At 55.5% G+C, this 27,241-nt stretch overlaps 1 protein-coding gene across 1 annotated transcript in view; it reads right to left on the bottom strand.

The window, feature by feature from the left end:
* EPHA10 (EPH receptor A10) overlaps window positions 1-24,148 on the bottom strand; it is a 55,065-nt gene extending 30,917 nt beyond the window's left edge. The window contains exons 1-5 of the mRNA XM_064471231.1: window positions 23,929-24,148; window positions 19,544-19,679; window positions 16,939-17,710; window positions 12,709-12,773; window positions 10,766-11,435 (exon numbers count right to left, since the gene is read on the bottom strand). Coding sequence (XP_064327301.1) covers window positions 10,766-11,435; window positions 12,709-12,773; window positions 16,939-16,966 — 763 coding nt within the window. The 5' untranslated portion in view covers window positions 16,967-17,710; window positions 19,544-19,679; window positions 23,929-24,148. The remainder of the gene's footprint in view (window positions 1-10,765; window positions 11,436-12,708; window positions 12,774-16,938; window positions 17,711-19,543; window positions 19,680-23,928) is intronic.
* Window positions 24,149-27,241: the final 3,093 nt, after the last annotated feature.

Raw genomic sequence — 27,241 nt, 5'->3', positions numbered from 1 at the left:
TCGGTTTATGCACAAAGGGGAAAAAAAAAAAAAGGCTTTTAACCAAGTGAGAGCAAAGACCGAATCCTCGCCCAGCAGCCTCTCAGACCAGGCGCTGCTCCTGCTAGCCCTCTCCCATGGCGCGGCTAAGCTCAATGCAAAGCTCCATCCAGAGAGCATCCCCGCTTCCCGCAGACCCACGGCTTCCACATGCAATCTTACCAAGAGCAGGGCCAAGCACCACGTCTCTGACTGTAATTGCATTGGCAGCAACTCGCCTCCTAGGGAAAAGACAATCTCCTCTAAAAGAGCAGACAGCCTGGGTGAGCAAGCGACGGTGCAATCCCGTAACTCGGCAAGTTCAAAGGAGATTCCCTTTCTGCCACCCGCCCCGGGCACTGCACGCCGGGGACCAGGCAGCCACGTAGCTGTGGCTGCGTCCCCGGAGGAGATGCTGCAATGGGAGGAAGGGCAGGATCCCCCAGTGCCTGCTCGGGGGAGAGGCCCGTGACGGACACAATTGCAGAAGCAAATTCTGCTTCCAGAGCAGAGGCTCCCTGCCTCCACGCTGGCTGCACGACCCTCAGCCGGCCAGCCATCACGCCTCCCCTGCGCCGTGCACGGCGCTGCTCCATCAGGCCCGCGGCGGCAGCGGAGCCACCCGCCCTTCCCCAAGCGCGCGGGAGTCCGGCTGCTCCGCACCAGCCGCGAAACGTTTTGTAAATTACGCCGTGGGTTTCAACAGACAAACGTGAGCAGAAGTAGGGAAGCGTTCACCGACACTGCCCCAGGCACACCACAGGGCCCAGCAAAGCCAAAAATCCATTCCCTGCAGCTTACGAGCCTCTTCCAATTAAGAAGTGTTTGTCATTTTGCAGAGAAGAAGGGGTTGAGACCTAAGTAAATCCTGAAGCTTAGCATAAAATATTAAGAGAACGAGCACAGATGGAAGATTAAATACTAAGCTGAAATTGCTTCATAACATGGATTTAGGAACAAAGCTACTTAACCCAGACAACTTCATGCTAATGTTAATACAAAAATCAGGCAAAACGCATCAAACGTACTTCCTGCCTGTCTCCATAGCTGGGAAAAAAAGTGCGTGCATTCCCTTCTCCAGTGGTGCTGTGCTGTGCTACGGACAGAGGAGGAGAAGACCCCACCTGGGGTGCAGCTCAGGAGGGCCCTTTTAAAGACCGGTTCAGGAAGCTGCGCTGGGGCAGCGCTTCCCAGCCACCCGCACAAAACCAGTGACAGATGCCGGCACGGCCTCCTCTTGCCTTCGGCCACGATGCCCCTTCCCTTCCCGGACCTGGATGGGGATAAGGGCTGCCGCAGCTCCCACACACGCAACAGAGATGCCAATTCCTAAAGAAAACAGCAGCCAGCTCCAGCAGTGCCCTCATAGCCACACCTGCCCCTCCTTGCTGCCTGGTATCATTTTCTTCGTATCAGTTTGTTGGTTTGTTTACCTCCTCAGCATTTAGTCTTAATGCCTTTGATGGGTTCCGCCTTTCCTTTTCCCCTCCCCGAACTGTCTCAGATCAGCTCGTTGACCCACAAACCTTGCAGATGTCTTCTAAGAAAGAAAAAACCACGAAGGACACTGCCTGCGTTAGCACTATTGAATTTCTTCATATTGCCGAACTCCTGCAGATAGCCGCGTGTGTGCCAGCATGAATCAATAACGCCTGCAGTTTCACCCAAAACGCCTATACAGTCATTTATAATTAACACTACAACTCGGTTGTCTTCCAAAATCAATTCCTTTCCACTTCTTGTCATGAAATTGTATCTGACAAAGTTCATCTGCTTTTAATGTGTGTTAATTTTCTCCACTGAAGTAGGCATTCATAAAAATGCCGTTTAGGAAAGGCAGCAGCTAGGGGAAACAAGCAGCCGGCGCCGGGGGGGTGCCGCAGCGAGGACCACTACAGCGCCCGGGGTCAAGGCACCCCAGCAGACCAGCAGCCCCTCCCAGCAAAGGATGGACTCGGAGCACAGAATAAAGTTTCACTGGTGTATTCAGCTGGCGAAAGGGCCTTGTCCACAAATGGCCTCAGGTAATAGACTCCTGTCTTCCCCTCACCTGCTGGGTTTGCATAGCACGCGCTATGATCGATACTTCGCAGGCAGAGCGCGAGGCCGTCACAGAGCCCCATGGTGGCGAAGGGAAAAAAATCGTGCCCAATCTCCATGCCTGTGCAAGAGGGACAAAGTCAGCGTCAGGGAGCGATCGATAGGAGCACTGGGTCGGGTCTCCAGCTCCTCTTACCTCGGTACGTTGCCTGCCGGGACAGGTATTTCGGGCTGTGAACTCAAAAGCAGCTTGTCTTCCACAAACTATTTTTTTTTTTTAACAACTGGTTTTCAGTAACACTTTCCAGCAGCCTACAGCCCAACACGTTCCCAGCACCTCTGAAACCTTTCGGACAACACTACGCTATAATTTTTGCCCTTGTTAAATAATTTGAAGAGCACTGAAATGAAAACCTAAGTCCAGAGGCTAGATCTTTGTACATCCCCAACAACGAGCTCTTAATAACTGAAATTAAATTCAGTGATTTAGTCCAGAAGAAAATTAAATACCCCAGAATATTAGTAAGACAGTCTTGAAATATCTAAAATAATGCATTTGCTTGAATTCAGTGCTACAGCAATACTGAACAGAACCTCACTGCTATTTATGCAGGAATTTTCCTCAAGGACACACTAAACTAGGCGCATCCACGGAGCCAGCTGCAATTTACTGTTGTCTCTTTCAGTTCCCTGATGTACCTACCAAACAATTCCCTGCAAAGGACTGACTGACCTGCACCTCCAGCACACCCTACTCCTGCCAAGCGCTTTATCCCACACAAACTGCCTCAGCCACGACAAGATACGTTTCCCCCCTGTATTTCAACAGCATAACCGGCATGTCCATCTAGCAGCCAGGGATCTGTAACCTTAAGCCTGACAAGAGCTGTGCGAACGAATTGTGATGCTTGTAATTTTCTGAGTAGTTTGCTCTAAAAATTGTCATAGAGTAATTTGTGTCTGGCTCTGCCACAATTTCCATAGCCATAATTATTTCAGACACACTGTAAAACAGCAATATAATATGCAATCCCGAATAATAAATAACTCCAAGCTTGATCATTACTCCAAAAAAAGACTGAAGAGAAAGCATATTTTACATGGGTGTTTCATATGCATGACTGATGGAAAGCAGCATCTACCATAAGGCATTACAGCAAGCAGAGAGGCTGCTAATGGGCGGGTGGAGGCGGATACTCCAAATTCATTCAGTGCAAAGCTCTCCACACCCTCAAACTGTCGCTTTGCCCAGGTCACAAAGGTGCTCCAGCCACGTTCTGCCAGAACACGCGACCCGAGGAAAAAGCCAAACCATAATTCAGAAAGGAAACGGAAGTGGAAGTTTCCTCAGCGGTTGTTCCTTCAGCAGCAGGCAGAGGTTTACTCCCACGGCCCCCACCTGACGTGTCGCCCCCGTTTCCCATCCCACCGACACCTTCCCCAGCCCCGACAAGCGCTGCGCATCAGCACTGGCCCCGCAAGCGCAGCGTCTGTGCCGGGTGCCGGTGGCTGCATCGGTGATGAAAGTAAAACCTGGTGCTTTGAGCACCTCCCAGAATCCCAGGAGAAAAGTATAAGCTTATTATGCATAATACTCAAGCATCAGTCAGAAGATAAAATAAACTCCAGAAGTACATACAGGTTTGTAAGCTAATGTATAAAAGATGAAAAAAATCAAAAGCCCCAAGCGCTGTACATTTGGAGCCATCTTTTTTTGTATTTAAATGGAAAAGCAGACTATAGGTTTCAGGAGGTATCTTTGCACTAACTGACAAAATACTGCCATTTATTATTCTAAATTTCTTTATCTTTCAATTGAATTATTTATTTTCCATCTAAGGACACTATAGTGACATGATGCCTTGATGGGACACATGCAATGCACAGGAAAGCATCTTACCCACACCACTTCCCACTCCCACCCCAGACTTTTGCTCAGCAAGAGCAAGCCCCAGCCACGCAGAGCACACGTGCACTCGATTTCCAAAGACTTCTTCCATGAGGAGACAGCCTGCTCAGGAGTGCCCAGCTCAGACGGCCTTCACACGCGCTCCTTCATCCTCCTCCGCTACCAGGCGAACGCAGTGGCTGATTCCAGAACACCAGGAGGGCTCAGGCCGGTGTAAGGCATCACGCTTCCACGCCAGGGGCTCTGCCCAGACCGCAGCGAGCACGGCCCGCGCCCGCACCCAGAGACTGCTCTTGCACATCCCTGCTGAGCCGCCGGCCGCAGCAGGAGCATCGCAGCCCGCCAGCCCCTCGCAGCAGAGAGCTGCTGACGTGCAGGGCAGCCACGCAGCCCTTGAGACTTACAAGGACGCCAGCCTCGCTCACGGCTTGCTGTCACTAAGAAAAAGATGGTGTCAGGAGCTCTCAGGGCCAGGCCAGTGCTTTTGGACTTTATTTTTAAAGTCGACGCCTGCAATTCATCGGCAGAAGGGAAGGCGCAGCCACCTGCCGGAGGCACCAGCCCAGCCTGGCAGCACGGTGCGGGCAGGAGGGTGCTGCCGGTGCACTGCTGCTCCCAGGAGCTGCCCGTGGCCCCGCGGGACCCCCAGCCCGCGCACTGCTGGCTCCCCGAGCGAAACCGCGGCCCGGGAGGCAGGGGCACACGCTCCTCAGCCAACGCTGCCCGGGGTCCTGCCTTTGGCACAGCCCCCTCTCCGCCTGCATCCCTGCTTGCTTCCCACTGGGGCACGGGCCCGACCGACTGCGCTTCCCTCTCCCAACGAAGGGGAGAGACAAACGCTGCCGCCTGACGCCGGCCCCCAGGCAAAGGCATTTGCTGTTCCAGTGTCAATGGACAAGTGTAAAACGAACGGGTCCGACTTCAGAGCGACCCCGCTCCCCACATTCGGCTTGTGATCCTCAGCGGCAAGAAAGCAAGCGCGGAAAGGGGAGGGACAACAGGACACAAAAGGAAAGACTCTTTTTTATAAAACCAAGCGCTTCCTCTATTGTAGCACTTCCCTTTGGAAAATAAAACTCAAGGAACTTATCCAAATACTCTCTTTTACAGGAAAAGCTTTCTTTCAAATTTGCTCAAAACGTTGGCCAAGTTTCTGTCCAAGTAATGCCTGGCAGCAATGAAGAAACCACTCTGTTTCACAGTATTTACAGCTATGTTTTTGTCCACAAACCTACTACTCACAACAGGCAGGATGATCTTCTCAAAGGCTTTGCTTACCCTACTATTCAAGAAGCCAAGCACAAGAAAGGTAATATTGACTTTCCCGAGAGATCTGTAGCCAGACACAGCCTGCTACGAGAGAAGCGTCTCCCTGCGCACTGGCGCCAGAAGTGATTAGGTAAGTGACTACCAGGGCGATTTGTGTTAGACACAAGGAGAGCAAGGTGCTAGGACAGGCTGCCCAGGCAGGCAAAGGCGTTGCTGGAGGGCTTTGAGAGGAGTATAAACACCCAGCGGAGCCAATCCCAGGGAAAACTGCAGCACTCGAGAGCCCCAGCAGGCAGAAGAGAAGGGAGCAGCCCAGCCAGCTGCCTTGGCGTGGGCAGGGGTCGGTGAGGAATTACTCTGGGTTGAGAGGGAGCGCTGAAAATGGGTTAGGAAAACAGCAACAGCGGAGAGCTGCACCAGAATCCAGACCCTGCCCTCACAAATCTTGTCTCCTCATTAACAGCAACAATTATAAGCTGACATAAAGTGTAATTATACTACACACAGTGTTAGATTCTTCAGGCAATTACAGCAATTAATAATGCACCCCAGCCTGATGAGCAGAGCGGACTTGCAGTCCGGCGTCCTCCATTTTTCAGCAGACCACTGATGAATCCCACGGTAAATCAGAGAAGCTATTTCTTGCCTGCTGCACAGTGTCAAGCGTGCATTACATTTTGTATCATTAGCAGTTACCATTAGCAAAGACTGCTTTCTTCTAATTAGCATTGACTTGCGCCTTTCATCTTATCTCTACGTTTGGAGACCAGCAGCCGTTCCAGCTCACCTTGCAAAGCCCCCAAAGTCCTTTACGCAGAAGCTGGCAGAGATAAATCCAGTACAGACTGAAGACAGTCCACTTCAGCCAGAAGAAAACACCCCAGACACAGACATGCAGCTCGTGCTAAGGGCCTCGTGTGCTGGAGCCTTCTCCAGAGCACGCCTGCGCCCTCCCGGGAAAGCCCCCGCGGGAGGACTGGCTTCCAGCGCTCAGAAAGCCCCACTCCCATGCACGCAAACAGGCAGTGCAGCTGGGAGGCTATCTGGGCGACAGGAGTACCCGCAGAGGGACAAAGGGTGCAAACCCTGGCACCTTCCACTGGTTTATCACAAACCTACAGGAAGGGGGTGGGAAAAGGAAAGATCCCACAACAGCAAGACCTTCTCCCTCTCTATCCTTGAAGTTTCCTTTCAGGAGAGCCCAGAAGACCAACATGCTTTATATGCAAAGGTGCAAAAGACCGAGTCTAATGGCTATCATTTTCTCTAGCTTCCTTCCTAAGTGAAATACAGTAAATCTTCCGTGTGCCCTGTCCATGGCATGTCGAATCCGCCGTGCTGCTCAGAAATCCATTCAGTAATGCAGAAAAATAGGGGAACTTCTACTCCCCTTCTCACAAGCCACTGTGGACATCAGCAGCTGCTCATCACGCCCACGGGCTGCCACAAACAGCAAGTCACTGATGGGAATTCTTGTGCGAGGTTTCCCTTCCCTGAAAAGCAGCAGCACTGGCTGCTTATTGCAAGGGAAGAAAAATAGGTGCACCCGTTTAGCCGGGCCATGGAAGAGAAGCAGCGCTGGCCAGGGACCGGCCCGAGCGCCCGCTGGCCCAGGGCACTGGAGGCGTCAAACCTGCCCTGGCCGCCCACACCAAATTCACTTTAAAATGTCATTTAAAAATCCTGACAAAGCACTAGAAACTATTTCCTCCCTAAAAGCGGTTTCAGTAGTGTCATCCCTGCTTAGGCAAGGGGTACAGCCCGCTAACCAGACCGTCACCTACCAGAACAAGCGCGGTGCCAGGCCACCCTGCGCGGGCGACGCCGGTGAACGCAGCGGCGCTTCCCCAGCGCAGCGCAGTGCGGAGCCGGCTCCCGCCGCCGCTGTCAGAAGTGGAGGGAAATAAATCGAGAAGGAAACTTAGCTACAGCACAAATTTACGTTTCTGTCAAAGAAGAGTGGCTGACGGCTATTTTTGGAAACCGGTCTCCATCATATTAATTCGACGTCTGGTTGAAGTTGTCTCATTTTCAGCAAATCTGGCTGGTAAATATTAACCTTGGGCTTTGTTGAAATTCTCCTTGCAGATATTACAAGGGATTGGATGGAAAAGATGAAGCAGAAAGAGACAACTTTGCAGCAAATGTCAGGCAGATCCTCCGCATCACGGTTTCATTTACACAAAAGCAATTGCAATACACCACAAAGTAAATAGCGTGAAAGGGCCACGGCTCATGCCTGGTAAAATTAAGGGCAAAAAGACATCAGTGCTGGGAAGTCTACTGAAAACAGAACAGGGATGGTCATGATCATCCACAGTGCAACAGGACTTTCCACTTGCCTGCCGTGCATCTGCTGGAAATAGGTTTTAAGAATAGAGTTAGCGCAGACCGGCATCTGGCTAAAGATGTATATTAGACAAGAAAAGCAGTCTAAATGTATTTACAGTGACAGAACCTCTCCTCTTATTTGAGAGTAGATGTTGAACAGGTGCTAAAGCTGCTCAGCTCCACCCTAGAGATGGCTGCATTTCTACGGTCAGTGAAGCGATTCATCAGACACCCGCAGAGCCACGGCAGCCTGTCAGGTACGCTGGGCTTTCTTCAGAGAAGCGGTGCGAGATAGAAGGACGGACAGGAAAAAGGCTCAGCTTTCTCCCAGCAGCAATTAGCAGTGCCGTAAATCCTAATAGTCTTTTTTCATCTCTGCTAATTTCAGTGTCAGGATACAAATCTTCTCTCAGCGGCAGGATGATTTCAGTGCTCAAATCACGGTTACAAGGATACTAGCTTCATGATTTAGTTCAAGCAGCTTCACCAGTTCAGTGGGAAAATAAAGCTCGCTCTTCTTGCGCAGCAGCCCGAACCTCCCACACCTCGCGGCTGCCGCCGCCGCCGCCCCCCAGGCACAGCCCCTGCCCGCTGCCCCCCGCGCTGCCCCCCAGGCACAGCCCCTGCCCGCTGCCCCCCACGCTGCCCCCCAGGCGCTGCCCCCCACGCTGCCCCCCAGGCACAGCCCCTGCCCACTGCCCCCTGAGCTGCCCCCCAGGCACAGCCCCTGCCCGCTGCCCCCCACGCTGCCCCCCAGGCACAGCCCCTGCCCGCTGCCCCCCACGCTGCCCCCCAGGCGCTGCCCCCCAGGCGCTGCCCCCCACGCTGCCCCCCAGGCGCTGCCCCCCAGGCGCTGCCCCCCAGGCGCTGCCCCCCAGGCACAGCCCCTGCCCACTGCCCCCTGCGCTGCCCCCCAGGCACAGCCCCTGCCCGCTGCCCCCCAGGCACAGCCCCTGCCCGCTGCCCCCTGCCACCGGCCCCAGCTTCAGAGCACAGCGACGGCCACAAGGTGGTCGGAGGAAACGTCTTCGCCTCTACCGCCCAAATTCCTTTTGATTTAGACCCAAGAAGCGGCGCCACATGCTTGGCCCTAAGCACCACCCCAACCCGGCTGGCGGCCAGGCCCCATGGGGTCACCGGGTCCGCAGCAGCCGGAGGGTGAATGGGTGCAGGAGCAGCCAGAAAGGCCTCGGAGAAGATCGAAGGATAAGGGAGAGCCAGGAGCTGCGACACAGCACCCACCCCAGCACAGGATGGGGGGTCGGCCCCCGGGCTGTCCCTGCTCCCCAAGCAGTCCTTGAACAAACTCGTGGCCGTGAGAGGTTGGACCCCAAGAGCTGTGGCAGCGACTGCAACCAAGAATTTTCAGGGCCAGGGAGGATCCGGCAGACTCGCACCCACGGAGCCCTCCAAAGCCACCGCCCTCAGGACCACAGCGGTGGAGCCAGATTTGCTGCTCCATCACCTGACTTAACATCCCCAAACTCCCACTATATTTACCTGCCTGCAGCTCAACGGCTTTTGTCCTTGCTGAATAATTTCCGTAGCCCCAGATGCCTTCATCAGAAATCTTTTAAAGTTATTCACTCAGTGCTATGCTAATGCAGGTCTCCAAAAAATACCAAAAACTTTCAACGCTTAAACTACTTTCTCGTATTTGACCAGACATCAGACGCTGCTCCTCAGAGAGTGACTAATGACCTGCTTTCTGTAAGAGGGGGGAAAAACTTAATTATGTCCATTAAATTACTTCAAATATTTTCCCTTAGAGAATATGAATTATTTAAACTCAACACAGAGAAACCTGAAACATTATCAAGCGCCTTCTGGGACTCGCTATGTAAATTCCCACTCCAAACAGATGGGGAAAGCATGGCGAGCTGCCACGCAGCCACTGAAGCAATGAACAGCACTGAGATTTCAATTCAATAGGTTTAATAAGGTCTTCTTAAGAAGGGCACCAAGCAAATAGCCACTACCCAGAGCACTGGGAGGGGCTTGCCACGTGCTGGAGGAAGGCAGCACAGTTGGCACAATTTAAACCCAAACAGCCACAAGTAGCCCCTGAAGGGCAGACCTGATTCCTCAGGAAAAACTCACTCTGCTACCATCCCATCCACCTTAAACACAGGGGAACTGTACCCCCTTGGGACTTATTTAGCTGATTTCCTCTCAATCCCTTTTCTACCAGGCGAAAAGAGAGAAGTCCAAGGTATCACCTGGACGCCAGCCATGGGCAGCAAAGGGCATTTTCAGGCATATCTTACCAAGAAAAACCTCTCTGGCACATCCCAGCTGGTGGTCTGACCTCTCCTCTGCCCCGGAGGAGCTTTGCTCACAGGGCAGCCACGCACGCTGCCGGGTAATAACTGATGGCCACTTACACCTTTCATGGAAGAAAAACCCCCGGGTACCGACCGACAAACGCCCAGGATCTCCTGGGGTAGGAGATGCGCACCCGCCGCCACACGCCGAGCAGCCTCCGCTCGCCGGGGACCGCTGCCGGCTCATGCTGGCACCTGACTGCCAGAGGCAGTCGAGACCACGCTGAGCTGGGACTAGGTCCTCACCACGGGCCGAAGCAGGACGGTGCCTGGGAGGCGGCCTTAGCCCGGCACCTCTCCCCTTTTGGAGGCTCACGCACCCTGAGAGGAGCAGTACGGCAGCCCGTATCCCGCACCCTCGGGGCTGATCCCATGCCTGGCTCTCACCTGCCTTTGAAAGCAAGATCAAAGTGGTCACAGCACCAGGTTCATTAGTGGGATACCCTTTAAGGTAGAGGTTATATCCATTTTCACAGCTGTAATCAAACATAACCTCGCGAGCCGTAAAGTCATCGAATTATTGTGTCTAAAGCCTGACAATGGGGACATTCATTTTCTAGAGCAATTTCATAGTTACAGGTAAAGCTGCGGGAAACGCCTGACGGTATTCAGAGCTTTGCCACTCCTGCCCAGCCAACACCGTGCTGCAGAGCAGCTACCAGCAATGCACCCCATTTACCCAATCGCCACCCTTCAGATAAAGGTCTGGCTGTTAGCTGGGGAGCTGCAACCAGCTAAAAGAATCCTATTGCTGACAAAAGGCAATTCCACTTGCCTGAGCTGTGCTTAGGCACCAGGCAGGCTGGAGCAGTCCGGCCGCAACGGGGACTGACACAGACAAAACCTGCCAGAGGACACCGATGGCCACCTTTACCTCTGCATCCCCCGTCCTTCTCCTCGAAGCCGGGACCACACGTGCACTTCCCTATGGGGACCAGCCACTCGCCCTCCGCGCTGCAGTGCATCCTGGGGGGATTATCCACGTCCACTTCGGCATGAGCGACACAAGCGCCCTTAACTTCCACCAAAGTCGCGAAGGCCGTCTCCGCCACCGTGTCCGGAAACACAGCCAGGTTCTGCACAGTGGCGAGGCACTTCTTGTAATAGACCCGCACGGAGACCAGCGCCACGCAGGCGCCCACATCCTGGAAGCCCAGGTGGAAGCCTCTCTTGCTCAGGTGCCCAATCTCCCTCAGCTCGGTGTTCAGCTTCATCTTGCGCTCACCCAGGTCTCCCTGCGTGAAGCTCTCATCAGCAGCAATGGTGTCAATCTTGGTGTGCTTGCTCTCGCGGATGCTACGGCCCAGGTCAGAGTCAGACTCGACGTAGTACAGATTGAAAGTCTCCTTGCAAGTGCCTGTCACGCCAGGGATGCTGTTGCAATCCCTCAGGGTGAACTTCAGCTCGATGAAGATCCTCTGGCCGTCGCGCCTGGCAATCCAGCCTGTCTGCAGCCAATTGTTCTGGTTTGGCTCCATGACGTTGCAGACCTGGTACGTGCGTATGGGCTTGTAATTCTCATCCACCCCGCTGATTTCTTCCCACTGGGGAAAGAACACAAAGGGCTGTAACAGCTCGAGCGCTGCTGTGAGCAAGAACCAGCCGCCCCAGCAGAAACACACCGGTCGATATAAATGTCATCACCACCACCACAAGCCTCTCCACCTACAGGCCGTTATATCACCGCCACCACAAGCTGTAGTGACATAGCACAGCTGCTGGACCACCTAACACCTGAGCTCTTCGCAGACGTGCGAACACAAAGGCACAACCAGAAAGAGGGCACTGGCATTAGAGCTCCTAAAACAAAGTCTAGTATGAAGCTGGACACATTATCTGCTGAGAAGGCAGAGCCTTGATCTCCCACTTGCTCCTTGGATTTCCCATCCCTGGGAAGGAGCATCTGCACAGCGTCACCACACAGGGCAATGCCAGGTGGGGTGGGGCCACCCAGGGAAGTCAAAGATGGCCAAGGAGATGTGACACCAGCCACACAAGGACAAATATCTTTGTGAACAGCAAACAGCAGCTTCTCTGTCAGAAGTTTTAGCTGGAACAGAACAAGTCCTCTGACTGCAAGCGAAACGGTATTTCCCCAAAGTTACCCGCAGAAATTCTGACAATGAAGTGCTGATTCAACCCTCACAGGCTTAAGGATGACCCAGCAACTTCCCAAAGCAATTCTTTCTGGGGATAAACTTATGCAAGATTGCCCAGTGTACCCAAAACAGAGTTTCTTCTGCAGACTAACAGCTGGGCAACGCAGACGACGCCAGGATCTATCACTACTCCCTCTGAATGGTTTGTTTCTGTTCTGGAAAATGAACCCAAAGCAGCAAGGAACAGAGCACTGAGCTTCCCGACGCACTCTCCTGAAAGCAGCTATAGACTGACCCTGGCAGCAAAGCAAGGATCTGATCAAATAAACCCTCTGTGATGCAGAGCTCCTGGCAATCCCACTCCAGCCACAGCCCTCTTCCAGGAGCTGAGCTGACCCCCAGGAGCTTGTGCTGGCACGCAAACTGCGACACAAAGCCTTTCCTTATCACAGGAGTGTAAAATTTGTTTCGAGGAGCTGTTCCACATTGGTTGTACCGTTCACGTAACCCATCCTTCACTTCTCGCTCTGCTCCCCCGTGCGCCCAGCACCCATCCACACTGCCACTCGTGCCGAGCTGCCCAGCCGCCACGGCCCAAGGAGACCCCGTGGCTACCAGCCCCCTCCACCAGCTCCACCTGTGCACTTCGAACTCTGCTGAGCACCAAAGGCAGAGCCTCTCCAGCAGCACAGAGCGACGGTCCCACCTCCGCACTCACCCCGTTCGACGGGTGCGACGTCCAGCCCAGCTCCGCTTGCGATTCCTTCGAGTCCAGCAGGACAACTGCAGGGAAGACAACACATCAGAGAGCAAACCCGCTAACGCAGCAAGCGCCACCGAGCATCCAGCCGGCATCGGGAAGCTCGGAGCCGGGCACCCCTTCCCCAGCACCCGCCCGCCTGAGCGGCGGGTCAGGTCCGCGAGCGCGGGGAGCCGCTCCCGCCCCAGCTGCCCCGGGCACCGCACCGAGCGGGACCCGCGCCGCGGAGCTCCAGGCTGCGCGTCCAGCGCAGAGCCGGCAGGTACGCGATTAGCAGCCGGCCCTGACGAGGATGACGCCCCGGGGAAGGCTGCGGTCCTCCCCGCGGCACTCCGCAGGACGACCCCTCCTACGCCGCCAGCCGACGCTGCAACTGTACCGCGCCCGTAGCCGCGCGTCGCCTGGAACCGAGAGGTACCGCTGGCCGCTTTGGAACAACAATTTCCTTGAAAAACACACCCTTTTTCCACAAAACAGCTAATTCTGTTGGACAGAAAGCGGTACCTCCCGCCAAGTCACGGTTTCGCGACCCTTCCGCTAGCAAACAGAAGCCAGCCCCGGCCGGCGAGCGGGGTCTCCCCGCAGACTCAAGACCCCGCACGACGCCCGGGCGCGCCCCGGGATGCCTTCGCGGCGCTGCGGCAGGACAGGGCTGTCCCGCGCCCCCGCGCCACGGCCGCGGTGCGGGGCGCACCCCGCGGCGGGGCCCCCCAGAACCGCTGCAGCCGGGCCAGGCTCCCGCCGCTCCGCTCCTGCGCGCCGGGACGGGCAGCCCGGCCCGGTACCGGCAGCGCCGCGCGGGCTCCTTCGCCCCGGCGCCGCCGGTGAGCGGGACGCCCGCGCTCCGGGACCCTCCGGGCTGAGCCGCCGAGCCCCCGCGCCGCACCCGCCCGCCCCGTCCCGCTGCTGCCGCGGGTCCCCGCGGAGCGGCGGATCATCCAACCCCACGAAGCCACGGCCGCGCCGCGCCCGCGGGGGCTGGCGGCGACACCGGGGGGAGGAAGGGAACGCGCGGCCGGACCTGACCCACCGGCGCTGCAGCGGAGCCGCCCGCCTCTGCCGGCGGTACCGGGCACCGCACCGCGCAGCCCGACCCGCCGCGGGCACGGGGGGCCCGGCCCGAGGTGCCGGAGCACCGGGAGCGCGGCACGGCGCGGCACGGCGGAGGGCGCCGGAGCTCCGGGTGCGGCGGCCCCGCCGCTCCGCCCGCCCGCGCTCCGCCCCGGCTCACCCTGCTCGGCGGCGGCGCGGGGCAGCACCGGCAGCACGAGCAGCACCGGCAGCAGCGCCCGCGGGAAACCGCCGCCGCCGCGCGCCGTCGCCATGGCGCCGCCAACTCCGCGCGCCCCGCGCCGCCGCCGCGCTCCGGCCGCCTCGCCCCGCCCCCGCCCCGCGCCGCCAACCGCCGCCGACGGGGCGTGGCCGCGGGTCGCCACGGCCAATCCGCGGCGGCCGACGGGGCGCTCGGCGGGGCTGGGCGGGGCGAGGGCGCCGTTCACTCTGAAGCCGACTGATGGCAGCTGCCGTCCGATCCCCGATCAGCTGTGCCGCCTTCCCCGATCTGTGGGGCAGGCTCCTGCCAGAACGGGCTGAGCACAGCGGGGCTGAGCTTTGGGCTGCCTGGCAGCGCTGCCGAGGGCAGGGACTGCCCTCCCCATGGAAGCCAAAGGACTGCTGGGGCACAGACAGCCCTTGCTGGCACTGAGGCACTGCAGCCTTGTGGTCACAGCCATAATTAACAGTGGTGTGGGCCTTCCCCACTGGATGACATTTATTCCCTGCTGCTGTTAAGTGGCAGTAAGTGGTGAGTCAGAGCCTTATTTCTGCACCGCAAGGCCCAGGAGAGCAGCGGGGCACGTCTCATTACTGCCCTTGCCTGCGTGCGATGCCCAGGAATGCCCGTTTTAGGTCAAGCTCTCCATTCTGCCTTTCTGGGTTGAAATTTAATTCCCAGCCTCATCTCAGGGTCATCCAAGTCCAGCAGCTGCCATAAGAGTCAGAGCAGCCAGAAAGAAACCCCAGGAAAAGGCAGCCCCAGGCAGGCTGAGCCTTGCCAGACCTGCGCAAAGAGCAGCGCTGCAGTGGCACACACAGCGTGGGGAGGCTGCGGTGGGTTGGCTGGGCTGGGGGAGGCAATTCCTGGCGTGCTGCGGGTGAGGTGTGTGCCGCCAGACCCCCAGCCTCCTGCAGTGGGGGAGGAACGCAACAAGGTCTGATTATCACTAATTGTAGGTGTTGCAGGTCCCTGCAAAATTTAGTCAGGCTGAACGCCTGTTGGCTTCCCACCTGATGGCTGATACCGTGACGCCAAAGCTTGCTTATGTAGCAACACTTATTCCTGTGGGATGTTCCCTGCTCTGTGATTATGTGCTGTCAAATATAAAACATTGAAAGTCTGGAATAAAAGTATTGAGTCTCCATCTAACGCATACTGGCTATGGCACCCCGTGCATGGCCCCCGTTCACAGTGGTGGGTGCTCAGACCACAGGCCAAGCCCTGCACACAGCCCTGCAGCCCCGCAGAGGGGCACGCCCAGCCCTCGCCGCTGGATCCCCGCTGCCGCAGCTGGCAACCCCAGTGAGGGCGGCGCGGGACTCAGACGCTGGCTTGGCAGGCATGGGGAGCACCCAGAGAGGAGGGCTGTGCCTGGACACGGAGAGCTGAGGGGTGGGTCATGCTGGCAGCAGGACTTGCCCAGCTAAACCAAAACCTGCACATGAAATGAGAGGTGCGGTGAGCCCGGTGGATGTGCCCATGCAAAAGCTGGCTCGGGCACGGCGCTGCAGGGGAAGAGCAGCGTTGTGTGTCTGCAAAAACGCACTGCACTGAGACACTGAAGCCTGAACTCTGCGCTGCCTCACATGTGCATAAGTTTACTGGAGCAGGAATCCTATTGAAGCCTGCTGCCAGTCAGACTCAGATTTGCACATTGCATAATAAGATTAATTAGATACGGTGATTGCAGTTCATTTGCCTCATGCCCCAGCTTCTAAGTACTCTCTTCCTGAAGTCAATAAGACTACCCATGTGAATACGTTTAACCGTATGTGAGAGTCCCTGCAGGATCAGGAATCCTGGGCAACCCCAGTACCAGCTCAAAATCCTGAGTGCAATGTTTCGTTAGCCTGTTCCACAGGAATCTTGCCATTCCATGGATTTTTTAACACCTAAGGCATGTTTGCTTTTGAGAGGTTTGGGAGGCATTGCACCTGCGTACAAATCAGCGGGAAATCTGGGGCTCTTGGCCAGTTAAGGGGAAGATGATGCTGCTGTGGCCATTCTGCAGAAGTGGAGGAAACATTTTTCAAGCACGATGAGGATTCGCAATTGGATTTGACAATTATATACCTCTAATATTTCTGCTTGCTCTCCATGTCTTCCAGCACTCTCCTCCTACCCCAAAGCACCAACTCCCCATATTCCAGCTCAGCACCGAAAACTGCCACTCGGCTACCACGTTAGTTGTAGCCGGGCAGATCCAGGGGAGAGGCCCGTATCGGGATGCAGACAGCCCAGCTGCATGCCTAAAGCGGGGGGCTGTTTCCAGCTCTCCTTCCATTTCTCAGCCCCTCTGGAAACACGGCCGCTACCTTTTCTCTGTGTTAACATGACAGGCAGGAAAATCCCCGTCCATTTGTCAATGCTCTTTCCATCCAGGAGAGCTCAGCGTGGGCCGGTGCTGCCACAGCGCGCCACGCTCCGAGCCCGGCTGATGCTCCCACCTCGCGCCTGCAGCCCAGGAGCTCCCGGCGAGCCCGGGGTACAGCCCTGGTGACTGGGGTCACAAGTTCATATGATTAAAACTCTCCCTTCATCACATTACAGGGCAGGGAAGCAAAAGGCAGGGTTTATTTATAATCTTCCTCAAGTGGAAACCAGAAGAAGTGACCCATTATTACTGGAGATTTTTCAAGCCACCCAGGAAGAAAAGTGATATTTAGTTGTCGTTAAAGGCTCATAACTGCATAACAATTTCATGCTATGTTAACTTCTAGGTTTTCTTTCGCATATAAATTTTTAAGGAGCAAAATAGAAAAACCCAAGCACTTGACCTTTAATCACAGTTATTTGTGTGATCAGTCAAGTGAGGGAAAAAGCTAGTTTGTGCTTGAACGATGCCCTTTAAAACTAGATTGCTCTAATATGACACACAACTCACACGGTGTAATATATGGGATCTCGCTTACCAGCCTCTGGGGCACAACAGCCTCCCATTTAGTATTCATGTGTAGGATCTTGCTGCCGGTACATTGGAAGGTATTAATGTCATGAAGCAAATCGATACAGGCCCCTGGGAAGGGCTCCATTCACCACCGAGCCCCACGGGAGGTGGACGCGTTCATGTCGTTGAAGAACCAAACAGGGAAGAGTATTTTCAACGTACGTGGAGGATTTGATGTTTCACTAGAAGAAGGGTATGTTACGGTTACGGACTACAGAGCTTTTCCATTTATATGAAATATTATTCCAAGCACTTATAAAGGCTTAATATTAGAACAGCCAGAGGTATTTTAATTACAATTTTGAAGTATCTTGTTGTTTTGGGGAAATGATCTCATGAATTTTTCTTTGGCAAGACTGGATGACTGAGAGCCATTGCTGGGGTGAAGGAAACAGAGGTGCCTTTGAAACTGAGACTGTTGGATTTATTCGTTACCAGGCAGAGCTGATGACCAGGGCCGGGCCTCTGAGCCCAAAGGCGAGCTGCGGCACAGCCAGGCCAGCGGCACGGACGCGGCCCCACGGGGTCAGCGAGCAGGGCAGAGGGATGCTGCCCCTGGGAAGGCTCAGCAGACCAGCTATCTCCTCGAGCACCAGTGGCGTAATGAGGGGCCGGTTTCTGTAAGCAAAGGAAGAGGAATACGCCCGGGTTGTCTGGTCACCTCTGTCGCTCACATCCAGGACGCGGGCGGCTTCCCGTACCCGACTCCCGAGCGCTACCACAGCCACAGGATGAGCCTGGAGAGACAAGCGTGGAAAGCAGAGACGCTTGGTTATCCAGGCTCCAGATTGCCAGGGGAACCTCTGCAAAGAGCTGGGACCAGCACGGCCCAGAAAATGTGTAATTCGCCGAGCTGAGCTATTACCTGCTGTAAGTGGAGGCAGAAAGATAGTTTTGAAACCACAGTGAAAATAACCCTCCTGGAAAAAAAAAAAATCAATACAAGCACCAAGGAAAGAGGATCAGAATCCAAGACCATCAATTCCTGAGATAAAGAGTTGAAAGTCTCAGTGGGAGGACAGCCAGATCTGGACTGAAAAACAAAACTTTGTTTCTTTCGCTGACAAATGACTTTTTATGCTAAAGGACAAAGGAGCCAGGAGGAGGATGTGGGCCTCAGTATGTGGCTGTAAGAGCTGCCCTTGAAGGAAGAAGGAGCAGGCAGAAACCTCACGGAAGCTTTTGCACCTCTCCTTCCCTTTCCACACTTGAAAGGATTTTCTTACAACAGAAAACAAGGGATTTGTGCAATTTTGTGCCATTTTGGGCATGTCACAAAAACATGCTCCAGGACGAGTTTTGCTGCTTCTGCTGTGACGATGCCAGAGTCAGAGCAGAGCAGGCAGCAGCAACACAGCACTGGCTGTGTATCTGCCATGAGGTAAACATCCCACCCAGGAAAGCAGCAGAGTTAGCGCAGCTCAAATGATCCGCACCGGGTACCATCGGCGCCTCGCCAACCTGCAGCCCCCGGCTGATCCCGGGGCTCAGACACCGCTTCCCAGGAGGACCACGCTCCGTCGCAGCCAGTGCCTTCACAGCCTGCTGCCGACAGCGCTGTCTCATCCCTGCACCATCTCCTCACTGCTAACTGGGAGAAACCACAGCGAAAATAAAAGTTAATGTAAAGCTTCCCCATAAATCTCATGATCAAAGCTGCGCAGCCCTGCATCATGGGCTGCAAAAGGAAAATACTCTGTGTATTAACTCCTTTTACCTTCTATGTTGTTTGTCTGGAAATAAAAGCAACCAGAGCTATGCATTGTTTATAACGGCTTAATTTTTCTGTCAGATGTGTACTCTTTGCTTCAGGATCTCTGTACTATAAATGTTTTGCAGCAGCTCTTTAGCTTTTAAGGTAATCACATAAAAGATCCTTGACTACATAAAGGCAGCTAATCTGGGTAAAGGCCTTTAAGCTTCTTTACATTTCTTGCTAATGGATTTCTAGGCAGCCCACAGAGATCCACGTTCAAGAAAATAACGTAAAATATAGTAAGTGTCTAATTTTTTTTAAATGTCTCACATTTGTCATATACTGAGAAAATCCAGAGCTCCAGGCAGCGTAAGATCATTATACATATATAAGTAATACTCCGTTCTGTCATCATCAGTATGAAACCCAGCCTTTCGCTGGGGGCAGGGATCCATTCAGCATTAAACCGGAGACAAATTATCACATACTATTAATTAGAACCAGACAGGAGGGATCCAGGCGCTGCAATCTGGTGACAGAATCTGAAGGGCAAGCCGAGGCATATACTGAGCTCAGGAGTCACGTGTGGAAAACGTTACCCTCTCCCCACCTCGAATCGCGCTCTGGGAGCGACCGTGGGCTCGCGGAGGGCGATGCCATGCCGTGCTTGCTGCTGCCCGGAGCCAAGCCGCTGACAAAGGCGAGAGGTGCGTGCCAACCATTGTGCAGGAGCGGGGCTCCCCTGGCGCCCCGTGCCCTTCCCGCCCTCTGCCTGCTCCCCTCGGAGCCAGGGCAGGATGGCCTGCGCGCAGCAGCGCGGCCACCCCGTCCCCTACCACAGGGACCCAGCGCGGGAGGGTTAACGCTGTCTCACCTCTTCTGGCGTCGAGGGGTTACGAGGGGCCCCTGGCCCAGGCAGCGCCGCGCCGGCTCAGCGGTGCTCCCAGGAGCCAGCGGCCCCGGGCTGGGCGCAAGTCCTCGTGCTGCCTTCAGCTCCAATCACAAAACCCCTGCAAGGTAAAAAGCACCTATTTTAAGCGCTATCTGATGTAATTATCCCTGTGGAGGAGGAACCAACAGATGCACAAGTGCAGACGGGCCACCTAATTCTGTAGATTTATTACACGCATTAATTAGACTCCCAGGGGACTCAGACCCACGGCCCCACAGCTCGGTGTCGGTGACACGTGGGGACGGGGGTGCGTGGTGGAGCTGTAGCCAGTGCCAAGAACACGAGGCCAGCGAAGCCGCCGGCTGCCAGGGAAAGGCAAGCCCAGCACCCTCAGGCTCTCCTTCGGCAGCATCTGGGGCAGCCACAGCCCCTGCAGCTCCCGGGGCTGTGCCGGGGCTGCCCCAACCCCTCACAGGTGTAAGTGGGCTCGGCACGGGGGGCCAGGCAGAAACCCACCCGGGGGGCTGGCCGGGCCAGGGTCCTGGACAGATAATTACTATCGGAAAGGAGATTTTGGAGAATTACAAATAAACAAAAACAATCAATTATCTGATAGGAGGTTTTAGTTAGTCACACTATGGTGTATAAATTACTGAGGCCAGAGAGCTGAGGGTGCCCAGGCCACAGCAAAGCCAGACAAATCCGATCCCATCCCAGCCTGCAGCGGCACTCAGAGCCTCATGCAGGGCCAACGCAGGGCTGGAACGCACAGAGGAGAAATAATTACTTTTTAATTTTCCCAGGAAAAAAACGATGGCTTGCATTTGCTCAGCTCTGTCCCAGCACGGGGAGGTTTTCTTTCCATTTTTCTCCTTGCTGAGTAAACTGGTGCTTCTGGCTCCGCTCTCAAAGGTCACACCGGCCCAAGCGTTGCTCAGCCAGCATGCAGCCAAGGCGGCGTGAAGGTGCAGAGATCTGGCATCGCCTGCTAGCAGCTGACACGGGGGGAAACTGCAGCAAACCCATCCCAGCGGCTCCAGCGTTTCGCACGGAGCACTGGGGGCTTGCTGGTCGCAAGGCGAGGGGCCGGGGAGCTCCTCTCCCCGCTGGCCGTGGTGCCCAGCACCGCCACCAGCCCGCTACGCCGGACGCACCCTGCCCTCCCTCGGCCACAGCACTGCTTCCCCCCAGACGCCCCGAGCACGCAGCAGCCTGGGCACCGGCACGTCCCGAGGGTCGTGGCAGTCACCAACTGACTGACCACGGCTCCAACACCCACCTGGGCAGCCTTGATCAAGAGGGAACCATTTGGTGCCAACAGAAACGTAATTTAAAGCTCCAGCGGAACCCAGCTGTAATTTAGTGCTAATTAACAACCAATTACTTAAAGTAAACATATGGAATTTGGGGCCGTGTCCTGCCCCACCCACGCAGTCACTTCTTAGCAGCAGGATCAGAAACGCCAACCTCCTGCGCTCCCGCAGCCGGTGAGCACAGGCGCCGGGGCCGATGCCATCCCCTCCGCGGCAGGACCCCGCAGCGTCCCGGAGCCGCTCTGCCCCTTTACTGCTGGCAGCAAGTGCAGACCTTCGGGATGGAGGTGTGCGCAGCACAGTTACAAGGGGGCTGCATGCGGGGATCCTGACCAGAGAGGTGCCCCAGCTCCCCCAGGGGAGGCAGGTCCTGCCCTGCAGAGATGCTTTGCCGGTGGTGCCGAATACCGGGCAGGACGCCGGCACCCCGCTCTTTGCACAGATGGGCTGCTTCACACTCAAACTGCCCCTCTGCTGCTTCTTCTCTTACTCTGGTTGACAGACAGAATTGCAGACTGAGAGCTTGGGTGTCTGAGCCTCTGAGAGCGAGGTCTGTGACAGAAATGATGATATACTTCAAGTATAACGGTGCAAACAACCATTATCATAATTTTGATACCAATTATGTGTAATTTGAACAAAGGAGTTGTCCTAGCTTTGATTTGCTCTCCTTGTATTCCTGGCTGGTTTCATTAAAATCACTTATAGAGATTTGCAGCAGTTCTGTTTGAAGTGCTGTCATTAGGATTTTCATTTTCTGTGGCATCGGAAATAATTTCACAGCAGGCTGTTTATGTTTTACAAAGGGATCTGCAGCATGTGGCCATCACTCGTGGTCAGACACATTTCAGACAGACCGGTCCTGCTGGTCATACGGCCACGTGAGGTGTGTGCCCGGCCTTGAGAGTCCGTGAAGGGTGATCCAGAGCAGCAGAGGCCGGCACCTGCCCTGGTGCTGAGCTCTCACCGCAGCCCGTGCTCTTCCCAGACCTCTCTCGAAGGCTCCAAGCAGCGCTGCGCTGAATTTGCAACCCAAGCCTTTGTAAATCTGAAGACTAACTAAGTGCCAGGCTGGTTCACGCCACTCCCAAAGGGACCCACAGCTCTGCACGTGCATCCCCACGCACCCCCAAGGGGGGACCCCGAAGTGCAGCATGCCTCGGGTGTGGATTTCCCTGTTTCACAGTGTTCTCCCTCCGTTAAGAGCTTTTTTTACGTTTAAGTCTTTGCACTGATAACCATTTAAAATCAATTACCGAGATTTCTAACTTTACTGGCCCCTCGATAAAGCGTCAGTAAACATCCCTTAACAACAAGGGCACTGAAGTTACAGCACTGAGCTACAGCGGATTTCCTTGGGGTGAATGCTGCTCCGGCTCCCATTCATTAGGCAATCAAAGATGCAAGTTGCATGACACACTGATGAAGAGAGACACTTCGGGACTCACTCGGTAACTCAATCACCACGAGACACTCACCAATTATCCCTTAGTCACAGGGTGAGGGTGACGGGAGGTCATGCAGAGCGAGTCTTTTTCATTTGTCCATGATAAAAGAGGGTAATATACTTTGCAAATTATAATTAGCAAATTACTCCAGCTGGGGCTAATTCCTAGATGCATGTTGCACTCCAGGACTCGGCACTTGGGCAGACTCTAAATAAGGCACCAGCACGGTGTGTCCAGCTCCATTAAAGCTCTCTGGTAATTAGGGAGCGCTTGGTGCACAGCGGAGAGCTGGACGGCTTCCCGTGCCCGCGGGTGCCTCTGCTCCGCCTGCCACCTCGCCAGGGCTGGACGCAGCCCTCTGGATCCAGCAGCAGCCCTCTGGATCCATGGCAGCCCCCGGGACACCTGCCACGGGGGTCCTGCTGGCTGCGTCCCGATGATGGAGAGAGGGACCCTCCCCGGCCCCACGCTCTGCCCCGCTCCCAGCCCCTGGCTCGGCGCCGGCCGCTGGAGGAAGGGGCGCTGGGGGAAAAGGCCTGCAGCTCAGGGAAGCAATAAATATGGTTTCATTATAGTGGTGCAGTCGCATCCCGGGGCGAGATTGCCATGTAGGTTCACAAAAATACTGCTTAAATAAACAGAAAGGGAGGAAATGCTGGAGAGAGTGTCCAATCTGCATTATAATTAGGGGAAAGAATAACAAATGGCAGAAACAACCTGTTCCCATCTGCAGCTGCAGTTTGTTCCTACTGTAGCTGAAAGGCCATGCACCATCCGTACCAGGAGCTTTCTCTGGAAATGTATGAATGTTTCATTCAGCAAGAGTGGAAAAAGAGCATCTTTTTTGCGTGTATTGCAGATTCTGCTGTAATGAAGCATCAGAGAGAATTTTATCAACCCAGACACTTACTGCTGTCTCCACTCTGGTAGCAATAGTGGGGGGCTGCACCCCTGAAAGGGTCTCCATGAAAAGAGCCAATGCGGGCACAGCAGTTAGGCTCCGGAGCTGGGGGTCACCCTGGTGTGGGGCCAGTCTCTGCCCCACGCAGCGGTTCAGGGCCACCAGAGTCAGGGGGCACGGTGCTCATTGGATGCATTTGAGACATTATTCAATCCCAGACTAATTTATCCACAAACCTTCCTAATGATGCTGATAGTGTAGGAATGGAGAGAAAGCAGCATTATTATCTGTAAACATCAGTGCCTGACAGCATGTTTAATCACAGGCTGCGTAAAGGTGTCACCAGTGGAGAACACGATTAGACACTTCTCCAATTAGTCATACACCAAAGGCACAAGCGCGGAGCCTGAGAGTCGCTTAACCCGCAACCAAGAGGAGCAGAGATCAAAGCTGGAGGCTGACCTGGCAAGGGGGAGGCGCTCGGGGCCAGGGGCAGGAGCCGTCCCTGGCACCCCGGCGGGCACAGCCCGCGAGCGGGGAGAGCCCAGGCGCTGCCGCAGAGCCAGGCAGAGCCGAAGCTGCCGCCCGGCCCCGAGTGCCCCTTGCTGCCTTCCAGGGCCGCAGGCTGCCTGCTCCTAACAGGATTTCGCAATCTGCAGTAAACGTGCTAATGGGATAGAGAGGTAAAGAGTTCATCCTACTCACTTTTCTCTGCTTCCTTCCTTTTTTTCTGAGCATCTCTGTGTCTCCTGGTTTTCTCTGGCTCACCTCTCCCTGCCTGAGTGCTCCTGAGGTCTGCAGATTAAAAGCATTAATAAAAGCCAGAAATTATTATGTGAATCCTATTTATCACAAAGCAAATGGTATCTAGCGGGCTGCAGCCTTGGGAGCTGCAGCCACTGGTTTACAAGAAATGCCGTCAAGGCCGTGGGGTTTCTCCTTCCTCAGCCCCTAAGTCCGGGAGACGTGGCTGGGGGCGAGCAGGCAGCTGGCAGGTCTGGGGGGGGCACGGAGGAGAAGAGAAAGCAGCTACGGGAGTCGCTGTGGGTGGACGACAGCGAGAGGGTGAGCAGTGACGGCAGGAGAGGCAACTTGGTGGAGGCCGGCGGACTCTGCGCAAACTGCAGGGAAGCACTGGATGTGCCAGGCACGACGAGGCAGCACGATACGGCCCTGACCCCAGGATACCTGGGCTGCGGCATTCCCACTGCCAAGCCTGCTTCCACAGCAGACAAGATTTTAGCACATGCCCTCTCTTCTTCCTAATCCCAATATCTTGGGTTAAACCAGTAGCTCCTCTGTGGTGAAATCCAGGTGTTTTGATTTATGTGTGAGTGATCTCATTATCAGCTGCAGCAACAGAGACTCTGACCTTTCATGTCAGGGTCCCTTTGAATTTACTTTCTGCCCCAAGGTACAAAAGAAACCATGAGAAATCAATTTTCTTTCCTCCAAGACCCCCTAGTTTTCAAGAACTTTTAAAGGGCAGAGAAACTATAACTGGGACATCTTCTACCTTTAAAAAGGTCCTTCATCATGTTAGATTTTGATTAATCAGCCACCTACTCTCCCATCATTTCCACAGAGGAGAGTGCCAGAGACCTCCCCGCAGCCCCTCTCCGCAGAGGGAGAGGCAGAGGAAGGCTTCCACGGCTGGGGGAGCCACGGCCGCCTCCGGGGAAGGTTCCACCCTCGGTATCAGCCCGCCCTCCTGGTCCTGGTCCTGCTCCCGCCAGCAGGGAGACACAGCATCACGCCGGTGCTCCGGTGGGCACTGCCGGTTGCTGATTTCTGCTCCCCCGGTGCCGCGCACCACGGCCACCTCCAGGCTTTGAGATGGTTTCTGGGGCTGCAAACCCTGAGACTCCCCAGCTTGCTCCAGCAGGCACCGGGCCTGCGGGGCGAGCATCATGCTCGCAGATGAGCCCGATGCCGTGGGGGACGAGGCTGCTCACCCCGACCCCAACCCTGGCCCCGGTCGGCAGGCATGGGGGCCTGGATGCCCTGCAGATTCTGACTGGCAGCAGGCAGCTTCCTTTGCCTGCCAGATGACGTGCATAATTCAGGCAAAATATTCATTTAAGATGTCTGAGCCATGGTAATAAAGCAGACATTATGACAATACAGATCAATAAGTCCAGAGAGGATCCTTCACTGAAACACACTGCAATTGTTCAAACTAAGTCTTAATTGTGACAGGCATTGATTTCTCTTTTCTAATATCCCTTACTTTTAATTAAAAGGTAGTTAAGTAGACGATACATTTCCAGGATCATTTAGAGACAGGACAACATCAAGGAGCACGCACTTAAAATGCAGAAATGGTGCCTCGTTAATACAAGAAGACTGTAGCTTGGGGAGTTGCTCCGTGCTGATTCAGAGATGCCCATGGCTGAGCGGTGTACAGGGATGCCGGGGCCCCCATGCTGGCTCCCACAGCCCGCACTCCCCTCTGCCCCAGCCTCAGCAGGGACACCGGCACGTCCCCACTTGTTCTCTCCCACTCTCCAGGGTCCTCCATCCATCTGCATTTCACACCCTCTCGCACACACGAGTGCCTCTAATAGCTCTGATTATCCTGCAGGCTCCAGCGCTTTGCTTTGCCCTTGGGCAGCCGCAGGTGCCAGGGGCTGGCAGGGCCAGGCAGGGCGGGCAGCGCTGCTCCCACAGCACACTGGGAAAGGCAGTTGCTGCAGCACCAGTTGCCCCAGGAGCTCAGCAGGGTGGGGAAAAGCCCCAGCACAGCCTTTCCCTCGCTCCCGTCCCACGGCCACATGCCCCTTGGGACGGTCCCGAGATGTGTCCGCAGCAAGGAAGATGCTGGGAGTGCTGGAGCCCCTGCAGACAGGGGCTGGGCTCCTTTAGCCTATTTTTGTTTTTAAATTTCCAGGAAGCTTCTCGTCGGCAGGGGTGGCAGCGGCACGGCACAGCAAGACGTGTGAGGAAGCCAACTGTGAACCAGCCAGACGCTTCTCAATCATCCTCTATTAGAGTAAAACAGGCCAAAGCACCTTAATCTGACTGGAGGGAGGCCATCAACATCAGAGACTCCATTAAAAGAAGAAATGGGCCTTTTATCTACTAATCAAGAATCATAAAGGAGAAAACCTTGGAGGAGACCCATAAATCCCCTAACACATCCCCAGGGAAACGCCAGCACTGCAGCTCGCAGCACCGTGCGGCGGCGGCAGCTTCCAGCAACGCGGCTCCTGCGCTGTCCCAGCCGGCCGACCCCACCACGCGGCCGAGGCCAAGGCATCCACTGGACAATTTAACACGACAGAGCTGCAGCCATCCACGGTGGAGGCGGCAGCATCACGCCAGGTCCCTAAGGGTGGCCTGTCCCTGCCATGCGGTCCCTCACCAGAGAGCAGAGCTCTTGGGCTGCGTGGGTGCTGGGATGCTGGCTGTGCATCCCCATGCCCGCAGCACTGCCCTGCCTGGACCAGCCCGCCCAGCCCGGTGGAACCGAGCATCCAGCAGCAGCCCCTCTCCTGCCTCCAGGATGAGGGGCTGGACCAGAGCTTTGCCAGGTTCACACTCCCCAGGCGGATGAGCCTCGAGGGACCATTACCTCCCATCACTTGAGCTTTAATAACGGAGCATTAACAGGACTAATCAAATCGCCCCTGCCTTACCACTCAGTCTGGTTGCTGCTTGGAAAACATGCGCGATGTACTCAGGAAAGTGGCATTTGGACCAGGTCCATAAGAAATTGAATAGTAACTTAGCAGTAATTTAGGACTCCCCCTGCCACCTGGAAGCCAGAGCTGGACTAGCGAGACCTGGCCGAGCAGCCTCTGCCTCCCGCCCCCATCCGCGGGCACAGCCGTCCCTCCGCCCCCCACCCAGCAGCTCCGCTGGGCTCAGCCGCGCGGCTTGTGAGGAGGAAGGGGCTCCGCACGCCCCGCTCCGATCCATCCGACCGCTCCGCGCACCCGGGAGAGCCCCTTTCCCACAGCCCTCGGAACTGGCGTCCGCGCAGCCAGCTCAGACGCGGCACCCGCAGCGCAGGCAG

The sequence above is a fragment of the Phalacrocorax carbo genome, chromosome 22 (assembly GCF_963921805.1).
Source record: "Phalacrocorax carbo chromosome 22, bPhaCar2.1, whole genome shotgun sequence".
Classification (NCBI taxonomy): Eukaryota; Metazoa; Chordata; class Aves; order Suliformes; family Phalacrocoracidae; genus Phalacrocorax; species Phalacrocorax carbo.
This window is presented reverse-complemented; position numbering and strand designations above follow the sequence as displayed.